Here is a 16,148-nt window from a genome sequence, read left to right as displayed (position 1 = left end):
GAACTTTTCTTGGTAGCTTATGAGATAACCCAGGATACTTCATAAGCGCCAGTAGCTAGCGCTTGTAGAAGAGGCGTGTCCTGTTGTGTACGCATCTGAGGGAATACGTCATGGTGATGGTCGTCCGTCAGTGGTGTGGTGTACGCGGAAATCTTACCGAGCTGAAATGGTCAACAGTTTTAGTGAAGTTTTGTGTTCTTCGTGTCGGATCTGAAGTGGCTCGCTCTTGAAGAACGCAACCCACACGGCGTAAAGCTGGTGCGCGCCAAGGAAAGACGGGAAAATAGGGCACAGTACGGAACGCATCCAGGCATTGCGTATGGCATGGCGGACGGGGGCCAGTCTACGGAGAACCCCACAGCCGAAGCAAGTGCAAAATTTCTCGCAAATTTCCGTTTATGCTCGTTGCACTCGGGACGCATCTGCGAACTGGTTGCTGTCGTGTGCGAGACCCCCTACACCGGTGCGAGACCCCCGAAAGCTGAAATAAGTGGTGACTTGGGCGGGGTACACTTTAGCAAGGACGTTCGCAAACGCATTTGGCGCATCCCTCACAAAGTTTTCGCTCGTCAACAGTTTCACGGAAGTACGCCGAGCAATCGAAATTTTCGTTGCGAAGCCTAGACGAGCTTGCACGCCGGAATGCGGCCGACATACGGCCTTATCAGCATTCATTACCTGCGAAGTTTGTATTGTTTTTGTGGAAACGGCGGTTCAATACCCTGCGTCACCTCTCAGCTGATCACGGTGCTAGCGACGGGCATTGACTCTGCCGCGCTTCTCAATTGACTGGGGCGATTGTTCCAGTCCGGGGGGAGTCGAGGCATGCGGCAGTGTTTTAAGTGCAACGAAAGACTTCGAATTAAACCGACGCGTACTTATATCGCCCCTCGCTGATGGCTCCCCCGCGCGCGCGTGTTATTTGGGTCCCGTGATTTCCTGTAGTATACCCGCTGTGAAGCAAAAAACGATGGTAAACGCACGCTTGACTATTTCGTACTATCATGTAAGTGCACACATTAGTTTACCGCATCCGGTTAAATAATCACGCGATGTGAGAGACATTTTATGATAGTGCGCGCAGGCCGGATAGAGGCAAGGTCAGCACTGTTTGCGCGCTCTTTTTTTTATGTTAAAAAAAAATTGACCGAGTTTATTCGCGAATGTAAAACTGTCTCGCATATCGGTTGTCGCCGTATATCTGGCGTTTCCAAGCTTACGCTTATCGCACGAAATGTAGTGGAAACTTGAGTTGTTTATCGTGCAGCTCTCCTGGCTCCCCTTTTGGATGCGTGATTGTGGTTGCGTTGTGTCTGCGAGGTTAGCTAGCCTTTGCCAACTGCCTACTATTTCTGTTACAGGAGGGCACGAGTCAAGGCGGCGCAACGAAGCTGCTACGGTTGCGGATTGTGGCAGGCCATAGTTTGGCCAAAAAAGACATTTTTGGAGCAAGGCAAGGATCTAGTTTCACTCCTTGGATTGAGCTAGCTAGTAGCCTGTCAAAGCACGTTAATTAGCATAAGTGCTCCAATCTGTTCATCATCACATTTTGTTCCTTTTAATATAGCAGGTATTGTGCTACAAGTACTTTTATATATCTTGTATAGCGTCTGTGTTTGGTTATATATATATATAGCAAGAAAAAAAGTAATCACTGAACCCGAAGAAATATCAGAAAATAAACCTACACACGTCTAAAAAACAAAATTCGATTACCGACGTTGCGGCCGGTGAACCGGCCTTCATCAGAGTGATGAAGGCCGGTCCACTGGCCGCACCATTAGTAGACAAATTGTTTTTTTGTTTTTTGAAGTGTAACAGAATAGGCCATACTATGCATTTAGACGTGTTTAGGTTCATTCTCTGATTTATGCATATACCTAAATATATTCTTTACATGTTGCTGTGCTTTTTGTGGAATATGAGGGCACATTAGTTGTGAGACAACAACCCTCCACAGTGGTCTAGTGGTTATGGTGCTCGACTGCTGACCCGAAGGTTGCGGGATCGAATCCCGGCTGCGGCGGCTGCATTTGAGACGGAGGCAAAAATGCGTGAGTCCCGTGTACTTAGATTTGGGTTCACGTTAAAAAACCCCAGATGGTCAAAATTTCCGGAGCCCTCCACTACAGCATCCCTCATAATCATTTTGTGGTTTTGGAGCATTAAACAACAACAATGATTAGTTGAGACAACACTTGTGCTTCGTCATGAAATAAAATCTCGTCTGCCTGTTAGAGCCAAAACCATTGCCACTGTATCCCAATGCATGACCATAAGCAAAGCAAACAGATATCCAAGTGTGCATATTACATTTAGAAAGCGTTAAGGCATTGCATTAGAAAATGTTCGGAGTTTCTAGCTCTATTTTCAATGCTGAATAAACACTCTGAATCCGCATGTGGCTGTGCAGTTTATTGTACTAATAGCACAGTTTAGTTCAGCGTTATCAAGATTAGTTTGATGCGCGTTTCGCTTCTGAACTGGGCACAATTTTGCAGCGATCCTTATGTGCGAATTGACCTTGTCAAGGCGAGGGGCGACAGCTACACGGTCTTGGATTCACTCTACACGAAAACCAAAAAGAAGGTGAGCGATCCTGAAGGAATGTATGACCCGCATCTTTGCTGTGCAGAACAGTAGGTTTCAATAAGCCTTTTTTTTTCTGTTTTTTTTTTTTGCACTCGCAGAATCTTTTCACACAGGTGTGTAGAATGCACAAGAAAAGGCAATTTTTTCACTGTGTCTTGCACAGCGGTAGATGTCAGCGGGTTCGATCTCTGGCATGGCTGTTGCATTTTGGTGGAGGGGAAACACTAGAGGCCCGCAGGCTTAGATTTGGGTGTGCGTTAAAGAACCCAAGTAGTTTTAAATTTCCAGAGCTCTCTACTACGGCATCCCTCACAATCATATTGTGGTTTTGGGATATAAAGCCCCAGCAATTATTATATTTTCTAGATGTCATCACATGTCTAATCATTCATGCTGCACAGCACCTTGAAAGATTCCAGATGCAAATGGTGCACTAGAAGGTTATTCTGGCTATCGTATTGTGTGGCATTTTGCTAGAATTTGTCATATTTTTCGTGCCGTCCACGCATTGCTAATGTTATATCTTTCCTTTCACATTGTCTAGTCTGTCACTTAAAACAAGTGGCTTTCAGGACCACACAACCATGAACCAAGCTGTAATTTGAATTATAAGCTTTAATAGCGTCGCACAGAATTGTCTAAATCATGCCTTCCTGCCTTGTAACTGGTACACTGTGTCAAGAATTTTAGATTGTGGGATGCGAACAGGCTCACGTTTGCTAATATAAGAGCTTTTACTTGCTGCACTGTGTTAGTTCCCGTGGTGACATTAAGACGCTCACTAGAACATGGTTCAATTTTCGTAGAAAAGGGCCATGTACGGACATTCCCCCGTAGAAGGGTATTTATACAGCTGTTTTAGCTATCCCAGTAGCGTTCAATCAGAGCGAATAAGATAGATGTGTTTCATCAATTCTTGCTGACAGCTATTGCTTATGGCCACACGCACTTTCTACCTGGGACTTTAGTGGCTGCAGCATGTTGCTTGCTTGTCTGCATTTATTACCATGAAAACTGGAAAGCTTGTCTGGCAAGATGTAGGCAGTCGCTGTGGAAAAGGGTGAGAAGTTTCCTAGCTGAATGGAGATGTAATTGTAAGGGCAAAAATGTTTTTTTTTTTTCTGCCACTATCGTCATGGTGTGTTGCCTGCACACCCTAGCATTTACTACTTGGCTGTGTGCAGGCTTTTGGTTCTATACAGGTTACACGTCTGAGCAAATAGTATTACTAGCAAGTGCTATACCACTGTCGCACAGGCACTTGAAAGTCTTTTGAGCAAGAAATCTTCTTCTGAAAAAAGAGTTTCACTTGCAGACAAACAATGGAGAGCGATCTGCTCTTCAGAAGCGGTCTTTTCCAGAAACGGAGATCGTCAGTCTCTTTCATGGCTGTAAAAGAGTAGCCTCGAAACCATTGGATGCCAGCAATTATGGATTGATGAAAAAAATTTGCATAGCAAATCTTTATTTTTCTGTCAACTAGGCTCATCATAAAAACAAATTCCATATCTCGTAAAAGTTGTAATAAACCCTTCAAAGCTCATTTTCTTGCGTATTTTCGTAAGCAGGTCGAATGGGCCGGGGATGTTACATAGGGACACTTAGCACATTGGACACAGGCACAAGAAGCGCACCTGCACATACGGGCGCAATGAATTTTTACTTTATATATCGAGGTACATAATTTTGTTTTGACTCGTTTGGTTTTGAAAGCTAGCACTACGCTTTCGGCAGCGCGTTCGGAAGAAAACACTAAAAAGAGATTGTTGGTGCCGTGTGTCTGCGAGGCAACGCCTCTTCATTAAAAACTCTGTAAAAGACCGCTTGCGTAAAAGAGTTTTAGTGGGCTTGTGGGATAGCGGTATTATACAGAAAGTGTGTGTGCTCTTAGCGTTTGTACCTATTGTGAGCACAGAAAGGGAAAGAGTCAAAGGTCGCTCATCTGAGAAAGTGTATAGTGACATGCTGATGAAAGTATCTTAGTGAATAGGTATAGAAAGGCAAAGGAATCACTTGATAAGATATGTTTATGTCGTTGATGGCTTGATGTAGATCACTTTTCTTTTTATTCATACTCATGGTTAAGGTAGTATGCCAGTGGTAAACACCATGCACTTCCGTAGACATCTGCTCAAGCTGTTTGAAGTGTACACTTAAACACCTGCTGCTGGAATAAGTATCTCATTTCGCACGTTGATTCTGGGGTTGTAAGCACATTCATGTTTGTAAACCTGAAATGGAAAGCCTCAGCAAGTTACTTTTAAGTTGAAGTGAACTTTGTTATCTACATCAAGCTGACTCTGGCAGTGCCATTACTTTAAAACACTTTATTTGTTTTCTCCAGACGCTGCATCCAAAATGGGATGAAGAATTTGTGATCAAGGTAAAGACTTGCCGCCTCCAGGCTGTAAAAACTTGTCTGATTTGCTGACCTTTTACTTTGTTTTCTCGTATCGCCGACTGTTTAACACGATGTTGTGTGCAATTCATTCCAGGTTGATCCTCAGGAGCACAAGATAGTCATGGAAGTCTTTGATGAAAACAGACTGGTAAGCTACCTCAGTCGTTGCTGTGCACGCAGAACGAGCAACGAGTGCACGCAGTGTGGCAGTTAGGTATGCCGTAGGTGCAGGCGCTTCGTCGTACGTCCTCTTTCTCGCTCTCTCTCTCTCTCTCTATTGATGGCTGATGCCATTTCAAATGCACCCTGTGCATTTTGGATCCTTCACAGTCTTTATGGCGAGGAATGCGATCGAACAGTGTGCCCGCTGCTGTCACAGTGTCTGGTGCGCGCTCAATGCCACAGACTCGCGACGACTTCCTGGGTCTGGTGGAGTTGCCCCTGGCGGCCATACCTGTGGAACGACCGGGGAGGCACATCCCTCACAAATACTACCTGCTCCGGCCGCGCAGGTGAGCCAGCCCTGGCATGCGACAGGAGCCTTCTCGCATTCTCTCCCTCCTCTTTCTCATTGCCAGTCAAGCAGGCTTTGTGTGTTAGATGAGCAAGCATAGGCACTGACAATAGTGACTGCGCTGATAGGTTACTTTTGCAAACATGTTGGAAATTTCTTCCTCGTAATACCAAAAAAAAAAAAAGTTCCTTCGCAGTAGTGGTATGATGTTCTTGTGGAACATATGATCCGTGATGACTCAGCAGCTGTAACATTCTGCTCCGAAGTGTGAGGTTGCTGAAAGGGACACGAAAGAGAAAAACGATTTTTGTCATATTAGTAAGTTGCTCCTTCACAATTACAATATCACCACGCTTGCCGCAAGAAGACGTTTGGTAAGCGAGAAAACGCACAAAAAGAAAATGCAGGTGGTACATTGAAATTCCCGCACCAAACATCGAGACGTCATAGATTTCGACGGCATCTGCTAGGTTCCTGCGTAGTTCTTAATCAGTAAAAATGGAGCACATTATCCTCTGAAGGGGCCGTAGACTTAACATACGAAGTTTCAGAAAATTTTGTTGAGGGCAATGTTGCCAAAATACGAAAATTACAGTTTGAAATTCGCGACGTCACACACGAAGAATACGGCACGAAATTTAAAAATGAATCTTTGACCTTGATGTTCTCCTCTATTGATGAACCTACAATCGTGAACTTAACGACATTAGAGTTATCAATGTACAATTCATCAATCTAAACTGGTTGTTTCACTTTAGTGTCCCTTTGAGACAGTGGTATCTTGAGGTATTTAGCCTCCCAGTTGCAGTGAAAGTTATTACACCTCTCTCCACCCTAGAATAATATTTATGCGGTTATTTTGCACTTAGTAGGCAGTTCTGCTTTCTATGGAACAATTGTGTCATATATCATAGCTGCAACTTAGAACATAAGGTTATCTTAAGTCACACACTCATGCAACAGTGTGTTTCCATAGGGCAGAGTACTGTGTTTCAGTTGCAAGCGCAAGCAGTGTGCTGTTACCGCTCTCCACAGGAACACATTTTTACGATATAAGAGTATGAAACTTAATGTTGCATTGGATTACATCACGGATATAATCATGGATTACATCACGGATATAACTGATAAAAATCTGCCAAAGTATTAAGAGCCTTATATTTGAATATTTTTATAGAGAAATAGAACATGACTGACTTCAGAATAAGTAGATCTTTAATTACACTGTAATTATGATAACTTATTGAAAATGCACAAATCTACACATCACCACCTTTTCTTTCTTCCGATAGAATATCCGATGCCTTGGGATAATGTTGTGTAAATTTGACACATTTACTGACAGTCCATCATAATTCATGCCTGAAGGGGATCTTTACATACAGCTGTATAGTAAGTTTTCTTAAAGCTTTTGTAATAGTACTTGAAGTGGAGTGTCACCTTAGTGAAGTGATGGCATAGAGCCTAGCCAACATTATATAGCCTGTGTGATCACTTACTTCCACAATGCTTCTTTTTTTTTTTATTTGTGTGTCCTGTCTTCTCTTCATGTTCAGTCTGTGGTCTCTAGCAGTTCATTACTTCAGGTTGCCAGCATTTGATTTTTCACTTGCCTCCGCAGACTCCATAGAGCGTTGGTTACGAGAAACAAATTGTGACACAAAGCCTTTGCTTGTGAAGACGAAGACACGTAACAGAGTGTGCAATTGGCTGAATGTAATGAAGAGCGTGAAAGGTGTTCAGGCATAAAATTCGCTGTGAGTATGTACTATCTCTGGTAAAGGTGTGAACAAGGTTTGTGATGCTGGGTAGCTGGCTACCTAACTTTATTCAGTCAGAATGAACCACCTGTGTCCCGTGGATCAGCTGGGTCACCATGCTTGCTCTTCATTGAGGGTACTTTGTGCAAGTAGACTTCCACACTTAAAAAAAAATATACTGCTGTCATGATTAAGAAAATGCTGAATATCATTTTATTTTATTGCTCAACATATTAACCTTTTATTAAGATCACTAACATTCTGGAGGGATACTGTAGTCACTGCTAGGAAGATCTCTAGGGGGAAAAAAAATAACAAAAACAAATCTTGAAGTTTATTCCTAAAATAATTATATTTAGTGTCTGAAATGTTCCTTGAGCATGTAAAAAAAAATCATGCTATACTGGCAGCCCTACCTTTCCTTTATGAAATCAGTTTTTCATTATACTGCACACAAATAAAAATGGTTAGTGTCTGTACTGTAATTTTAGACAATATCTAGAAAGTTGGTCATTAGTGTGGTACTTTAAAGTATCTGAGAGGGTTTATTGATGGAATTCTTTCATTCTAGACAAAGTTGAGATCACCAAACAATTAGTAGATAGCGACGCGCCATTGCTTCAAGCATGTAATAGTAGCACTTTCACAATGTGAGCACTTTTTATCTGAGCCTTTATTATTGTAATAAGATTATTGCTGATGTGGGACAGGAAACAGTGAGGCATGATGCGATCCATCCAGTGATATGTGGGTAGTTTGTGTCCGTGGACTACTACAAGTCATACATTACCGAAGCATGTTTACACACTTATTGTACTTCACATTTTCCTTGTCAAAATTGCCTGCGTTAGGCAACTGCCACTTTACACAGCCCACATTCGAGAAACAAAACTGTACTACTATTACAATCTAGCCAGATTTATGGTTCCCTTATCCCGGGCAATGTACTTGCTATAACCTTTGCTTTGACAAGAAAGGGCAGAATTTATGGCATGCATGCTTTCAATTCAAGCTTTGACATTATGTTTTAAGACTTTTTGAGCAGTGCTGACGACACACCAAGAAACGAAATGAACTTCATGGCTTGAAATGTTTGAAGAAACCATGTGTGTTGTGGGGCCTTTCATCTCCAAGTCATTCGTACTCAACAAAAAGTGGTCTCAACATTGTTTTTACGATTGTATACACACTAAACACCCTGTTGCGACAACCCTGTGAGATAGGCCGCCTTTTCTTCAGCAGCGCCAAGTCCCGGGTCAAGGGCCACCTGCAGGTCTACCATGCCTACCTGCCAGACGGGGAGCAGCAAGCAGCTGAGAACGCAAACCAGAGCTCAACAGACGAGGTAAGAACTACGCTCCGTGTTGCTAGAACTGCACCACATTGTAGAAGCTACGAGAAGCGCTGTGATCACTATAGAATTGCAGGCCTGCGGTGAGCAAGATAAGATTTCACTAAAACAGTGTGACAAGTAAAAGAACTGCCTCCTTAAAACACAAATTTCTTCTCATCAGGGGCGTAGCCAGAAATTTTTTTCGGGGGGGTTCAACCATGCTTTATATATGTTCGTGTGTGCGTTTGTATGTGTGCGTGTATATATACGCAAGCAAAATTGAAAATTTTTAGGGGGGGGTTGACCCCCCCCCCCCCTTGGCTACGCCCCTGCTTGTCATGGCACTGTCAGTGTGTGATTCGTAAAAGATTCAACATGGATGTACATTTGATATGCAATGCATGCAATGCACAAAGCTTGATGGGCAGGTAATAGTGGTGCTGCTGTCGAAAAGACTGTTACAATCTCCTGACAAGGCTTTGTGATAAACTCTATTTAAGGCATTATCTGACAAATGAAACACTTAAGACACCTCTTTTTTGTTTTCTGTGTCAGCAGTGCCATATATTATTCCAGCTGAATTTCTTGTGTGACAAAAGACTTTCAGCGTCCCTTAAAGTGTATATTAAGGAAATCTGTTTTACTTAAGACACAAAGTAAAAATGTACGAGCAAATTTTTGTTTCATTACACTCTTTAACGCATTTATCTTTCAGGGATGGGAGGTAGTAGACGCTGAAGATGGTGGGCCGCCATCATCTCAAGGGGCTGGCAGCAGCAGCAGTCCAGAGTTCTCAGGCAGCGAAGCACCTCCTTCACCACTGCCACCTGGCTGGGAGGAGCGGGAAGATGCCTGCGGACGTATCTATTACGTCAATCATGTGGCACGCACCACGCAATGGGAGCGTCCTATCCGGGGGTGGGTGGCCAGAGACGTACCTTTGCTTGAAAATTGGGCATGGCAGTTGGGGTGACGCTCTTGACAGCCCCAGTATTCAGAGTCATGCTTGCGTAGAGACTGCCTGGGCCTGCAGAAGCACTGCAGGCCACAAGTACAGTACTCACGAATTGAAATAGGACAATTTAGGGCAAAGTAATGCACATGTTTTCATTTCTATTCTCTTCGGTTTGGGTCATATTGGAGTAATTTCGACTCGAACGCGTAGATCAGAGCGAACATTATCTTTAGAGACCAGATTCGTCGCGACATGATGTAGGTATCTCGAGCAATTGCGTAAGTCGTTATACTAAAAAATTTGATGTCGCATTTGAATCCGTGAGTACTGTACAGTCATAGCTTTGCCTCGCACTTTAGGACAGCTTTTGGTGCTTGCAAATGACATTTTATTAGATGCCTCACCAAATGCAAAAATTTACCGTTGATGTTGGCATAGGCGGCGCCGGCATGAGGGATGCAAAAAATTATCATAGCCTGATGACGTCACAGATCACCAGAATTTGTGACGTCACATGATGATGTCATTACACGACATTGTCGCTTGGTCAACGGTGGCTTGATCATGGAGGTGGTGCAAAACGAGTTGGGTTGCAGAAAGCTTGAGATGCCTCCCACCCCGAAGGCAGTGCAAAACCACATTAGGTACAGAAATCTTTCGGAGGGGGATATCAATGCATCGACTGAGAAGAAAAAAAAAATGATGGCTTACACCTTCGAGCCATGTCAGGCGATCATACGAGGGACTCTGTGAGTTTTTTGTTTATTTCCCTACGTACACTGCAAAAAGGATGCTTTGCTGCAACATTTCATAAGCAGTAACAGCTGTCTGAAGGGAGAGAAAGAAGCACAGCACCCAATTCCCTCTTTTTTTTCGTAACCTTTGTGAAACGCAACTGTCACTGATATCCCTCACAGTTAATCGTAAATACTTGCTAGCACGTTGTTTCACGGATGGTCCTTGCATCGCATGCGCAGCAGTGATGGCACAGAGGAAGGTGCGGCAGCTCACCAGCGGAACTTAGACCTGGCGCAGGAGTTCCAGCGGAGAGTCCACATCAGCGTTGACGAGACGGCCGATCACTCCACTACCCCTAATCACACAGAGGAGCCGCAGGTTGGTTTTTCTATCCTTTTCTTGTTCGTTATAGCCATTTCTTCATTATAGCTGGTATCGTGCTGGCTGTCGCCTTTTCAGTTTCGTTATAAAAAGAATAAATGTAATTGGAACCAAGCGTAGCCAACCAAAGTTTGAATTTAGTTCCTGTAATCGATAATCTACTAATTAGTGTTTGCTATAGTAACGAGGTTCGGCTGTAATTGCTCATCTCCTTTGGAATATCTCCTGTAGCACTATGACACGCCAGCAGGCATAACAGTGTGTGCCACACTCGCTGTCATGGCTACGAGCGGCGCTGATGAACACACTCCCAGGTTTAAATGCACGGATATACCCCATTAAGTGGACAAGAGGATGACCGCTGCCGTAGCTCAATTGGCAGAGCATTGGATGCGTTATTCGAAGGTTTTAGGTTCGGTCCCCTGCTGACGGCAGGTTCTCTTTTCGTCCACTTTTATTTCCTCTCATTTATATCACAATTACTACAAATAACATCCGCTATACTTTCCTTGGCTTGATTGTCTGTTAGTTGTCATTAATGTGTTGTCTCACAAAGAAAAACGAGCCCCTAAAATTTCCTTTCTTTCATTAGTTCAGTCTAGCGTTTTATGATCTTAACCAATTCGTTATGCTCTCTTAAAAGCAGCAAGGAAGTATAATGGAACTAGATCACATGCAGACACTGCCATGGAATATTATGGACAAGCTTTGGTGAAAGCATGGTTTCTAATCTTGTCATTGGGCATGTTTTGTTGCAGGCGGTGCCATCTGTGCAAAGGGGCAGTGTTGTAGAGGCTACCGCACAGCAGAATGGAACTCTGCCTCCTGGTGCCAATTCACAGCGTCGGTTTACCTTGGTATGTCAGCTTCATGGTCTCCTGCCATAGTCCCCTACTACGATTTGGCTTATAGACTCAAACCTCATTATAACGAAGTTACATCTTACACGAAAAATAACTTTGTTATATCTGAAAATTCGTTATAAACGTATATTCCTAACACTCTTTGTATTGCAAGACTATTCTTCATTTACTTCATTATAACCAATATTTCGTTATATCTGTGTGTTATATATTGAGGTTTCAGTGTAACTACATCGTGATTTCAGCACGTAAAGCCTTTAGTATTTTTTAAATTTTCGCACTTCAGCTGTACTTGACCTAATAGTTGTTTTAGCATGCTCTTAAAGCTTTACAGGTGCTCTGCTTTAAAGAACTTTGGGTCGGGGAATAGCCGTCGGTTTGGCAACATAGTCCAAACCGACATAAAGAATTGGAGCATAAAGTCTGCTGCCAAAGATGAAGTGCACATCTGTCATTTAAAAGGCCTAAAGAACTTCTGAAAATACAAAGAACGAGTGTGCTATTCTCCCCTGGCGCTTCCCGTCTTTTCGGCACAATTCATGACGTCAGCAGTCTGTTAACGTAGCGTCATGAGGAGATAACCTCTCTATTGGTCCATATACGAGGGATATCAGTTGTGAATTGTCTCCAGTCCTGCTTTGCCATGCAGTAGCACGCCCGTTATGCCTTGTCTCGCATGACTGTCGTGACTATCTTGCATGATCAACTGATTTCACTTTGGTTAGTGCGTTTTCGACCGCACAAGCGGAGCTTACAGCGCAGAGCCGAAAATCGCGAAATCCTGATAGGCTGAACGCTTAGTGCTGACGTTGTCAGGTGTTTTATAAAGAAATAAGTGGCTAGGAGGTGACAGCACCTGTAGGAAGGGTAGTAGAGGTGAGAAAGAAACTACTCGCCCGTCTTTGAACTATAGGAGTGGTTTAGGGGCCCTTTAACATGCAGCCCATGGAGGCCAACATGCGGACCCAGCTGACGTCAGCACCCCAGCCGAGTCCCGAGGGTTTGCCAGCTGGCTGGTCCCTGCAGGTGGCTCCCAATGGGCGCCTCTTCTTCATTGACCACAACACCAAGACCACCACCTGGGTGAGTTGAGACGGATTAGCGCAGTGGAATCTTCAGACATTTCCAGTGCTTCAAACGAAAAAGAAACATTGTCGAAGAACAGAAAGGCTGATAAGAAAGAAAGGACAGTGATCTTTGAAGGGTCTTACTGCATTACATGCTGTCAGCTCTAAAGTGCCAGGATGTCTCGGTAGGAGTGAAGGGTGGGAAGACAGGGTTCTTGTTTCTGGATCTAGGGAGCTTATGTAATAATATGCAACTCAACTTTAAAGTGGGGACATCTCCGGGTTGTGGTGTCTAAAGACGGCGAGAATGGCCACCGAAGCTTCACAGGCCACCATTTTGGACGCTAGTCTGGCTAGAGGTAAGCGCACTCTTACCTTATTTGTTACTCACTGACATGCGCCAGCATTGGCATTTGAAGAACTAAATTTAGATTAGGTTTACTGTAATGTGCATGGTAAAACTGTGTGCGCATTATGTATAAATGTTGCCCTCTTCCTTTGTACAAATTGTTTAAGATAGTGTTCACGTGAAACGCTGAAGTGCTTTCGTCTAGAAGTGCTTTTAGCCTTCTCGTTGCTCTCCGTTTGCAAGTTACATTGCGTACACCTCACACAAACAGTCACCTTTTTTTATGAGGATGTTTTTAGTTAGCAATCTGTCATTTCTCTTCCTCGTGCCATGTTTTACTGGCTCCATGTCGGAGGTCAGCTGAGAGTTTGTACTGCTGCGATGGAAACCAGCCAGTAATGCAAACCAAGTTGCTTTCTCTCTTTCTTTTTTGCTTGCTTTCTTTTTACTTGTCAGGTGGATCCTAGGACAGGAAAACCAAGCGACTTGCCCAGGCATGGTAGCCTTCCTGGAAGCCAGCAGAACACCATGGATGACTTGGGACCACTTCCTGTAAGTGTTTGCAGTTTATGCGCAAATTTCAACGGAGCACAATTTGTTGCTGCAACATTTGGGAGGAAAATGTGTGTCAACCCAAGAAAGCAGGCCAAATTGAGGGCACACAAATGTAAAATAAATATGTTTGACCTTCTCTGTTGTAATGGTTTTATATATCCTAAGTTATGGGAATGCCTGAATCATGCATATTTTTGCAGAATGTTTTTTTTTTTCACGCAGTAAGTATGGCTCTGCTTCTCCGCCATATATCTTTACTTTACTGAATGTTGTTTGAAGGTGCTGTGAACCATTTATCTGTTAAATAGAACATCTTGAGGGGCTAGCTGGTGCATTCTAGCAAGCGATTGTGAACTGCACACAATTAGGAAATGGACAACACGAAAGAAGACACGCAATACAGATTGAGTGCTTGATCTGCCTTATGCATCTTCTTTCGTGTTGTTCTTTTCTTAATTGTTTGGACTTCACAATCATTCCTTTCTCTTGATAAGAAAACATGTTCCACAGATAGAAGGCACGACTTTGAACACCTCCTCCAAATTTTGTAGTTGTGTGCAATGCGTGGAGTTCGCAAATGGAGCACAGTCTTTTCAAGTTGAGTGCTCAGGTGACCCTCAGCGGCTGCTCCCTAGTTTCACCGGGAACGTACCCATGGAGAGCTGCGATTGGCCAACAGAAATTTTGTATTCAGGCAGGATATTTGGATCAGTGCACTCCTTCATACTGTTTCTGGGTGCATATATTCGCTCAGTTAAATTAACAGGTTGTAGTAGTCAAAAATCTGAATTTTGAATTTGGTTCAGAATTGTGCATTTCCAAGAGAAACACAGTGTCATCTGCTGACACCCTGCCACACCTGCCCTATGTGAAATGGAAAGCCACCAACGGGGCACTGTTGCTCCTTCAGAACGGAGTGACACGAAGAACAAAGGTTGATGAGAAAGGGGAGCGTGGCACAAATTATGCTTTTGCTTCACTAGGTCTTTTTAAATTTCTTTTGGGTATATTTCGGGAGACACTCCAAAGCATTTTTTATACATCAAAAAAGAAAAGCGGGTCAGTGATACTCTAAAGGTGCAGTCATGTATGCGCTTTACCTATTAAATGATGTGTGCCTTCATGTAGGTTCACTATCCTAGTCACTCGTAAGTGCCGCCACAACAATATTGATGGAAAGCGCGTAAAATATTGTTGCAATGAAACTTTACACACTGCTAAGCTTGTACTACAGGCCACTTCTTTCTTTTTTCAAAAGGTGCTACGTGGAATGCCAGTACATTTTGGGTAGCATTTCAGACATTCTATATTGACACCGATTATTTTGTCTGGGTGGCTTTGTCAATTTTTGTTCTGCAACCACAAAATGAGCCATAATATAAATAACTTTGAATGCTAATTAAGTTTTGCTGATCTACTCACGAATCGTGATTTCCTGTGTAAGTAACGTCCACCTGCTCGAACAGTCCAACCTAAGTAGCATCATTGCACCTTCTTACTTGGGTGATTTTCGATGGCATCTTTTAATCAGTTAATCAGGAATTCACATATTAAAAGGAAATTTATAATGTTTCTCATGACCACTGTCATTTCCAAATGCAGGATGGCTGGGAAGAGCGCGTCCACACAGATGGCCGAATTTTCTTCATTGATCACAGTAAGTGCTATTCACCCTTGCCACTGTCTTTTGATGTGTTCATACTAGGGGTGTGCGAATATTCGAAATTTCGAATATTTTTCGAATAGTGTTTGCTATTCGATTCGATTCGCACTGAAATTTTACTATTCGAACTATTCGAACTTCCCAAAGACAAATGCAGTCAACGTCCGGTTGAAAGTGACCCCTTCAGATTTTTAATATGCTTCACCTCATTACACTCTCGTATTGCGGCAAAGCTGCCTTTCAAGCTCCGTTACGGTCGAACTTAGCCAAAAGACAAAGTTCGATTGGGAATGGTCCCTAGATTTTCAATATGCTTCGCCTCATTACACCTCCGTATTGCGGCAAAGCTGCCTTTCAAGGTCCGTTACGGTCGAACTTGGGCAAGAGACAGTCAACGTCCGATTGAAAGTGGTCCCTAGATTTTCAATACGCTTCACCTCATTACACCCCCGTATTGCGGCAAAGCTGCCTTTCAAGCTCCGTTACGGTCGAACTTGGGCAAGAGACAGTCAACGTCTGATTGGAAGTGGTCCCTAGATTTTCAATATGCTTCACCTCATTACACCCCCGTATTGTGGCAAAGCTGCCTTTCAAGCTCCGCTGCGGTCGCGAATGTATTAACTCAAGAAAACGCTGCTTCCAACATGGAGATGAAAGATGTGGCAGAGCTGGGGGCTCAATTAATACTGCTTTGGACCTGAAATTTGGGCAGGAAGTCTGAAAAATCGGACGCCGAAGCTTTTTAGCATCCAAAATTTCAGATGTTCATATATCGACGTCTATGAGGCAGATTTGGAACTCCGGACTTGAAGAGAGCACACCCTTGTCTGCCACATCAGTTGGCCTTCCACAGAAGTTGAAAGAAAAGGAGAGGCTGAGGAAATGGCATCTCTGCCTATCACGTGTAAAGTGTTGTCGGCAACACTTTGGTTGCACCAAATCATGTACATAAATACAATTCGGCCTCTACATTGCCT

The 16,148-nt window shown here is 43.4% G+C and overlaps 1 protein-coding gene across 1 annotated transcript in view; it reads left to right on the top strand.

Annotated features, from left to right (window-relative positions):
- The first annotated feature begins 43 nt into the window (after positions 1–43).
- The window catches only part of LOC119387303 (E3 ubiquitin-protein ligase NEDD4-like), a 29,821-nt gene continuing 13,716 nt past the window's right edge, over positions 44–16,148 (top strand). Inside the window, 13 exon segments of the mRNA XM_037654648.2 lie at positions 44–366; positions 1,362–1,453; positions 2,502–2,589; positions 4,937–4,975; positions 5,088–5,141; positions 5,324–5,505; positions 8,507–8,612; positions 9,316–9,518; positions 10,533–10,671; positions 11,433–11,531; positions 12,480–12,620; positions 13,410–13,505; positions 15,111–15,165. Of these exon segments, the coding sequence (XP_037510576.1) occupies positions 325–366; positions 1,362–1,453; positions 2,502–2,589; positions 4,937–4,975; positions 5,088–5,141; positions 5,324–5,505; positions 8,507–8,612; positions 9,316–9,518; positions 10,533–10,671; positions 11,433–11,531; positions 12,480–12,620; positions 13,410–13,505; positions 15,111–15,165 (1,336 nt within the window). The 5' untranslated portion in view covers positions 44–324.

This window comes from Rhipicephalus sanguineus, chromosome 3 (assembly GCF_013339695.2).
Source record: "Rhipicephalus sanguineus isolate Rsan-2018 chromosome 3, BIME_Rsan_1.4, whole genome shotgun sequence".
NCBI lineage: Eukaryota > Metazoa > Arthropoda > Arachnida > Ixodida > Ixodidae > Rhipicephalus > Rhipicephalus sanguineus.
Note: the sequence above shows the minus strand (reverse complement) of the source record. Positions and strands in the feature narration are given on the sequence as shown.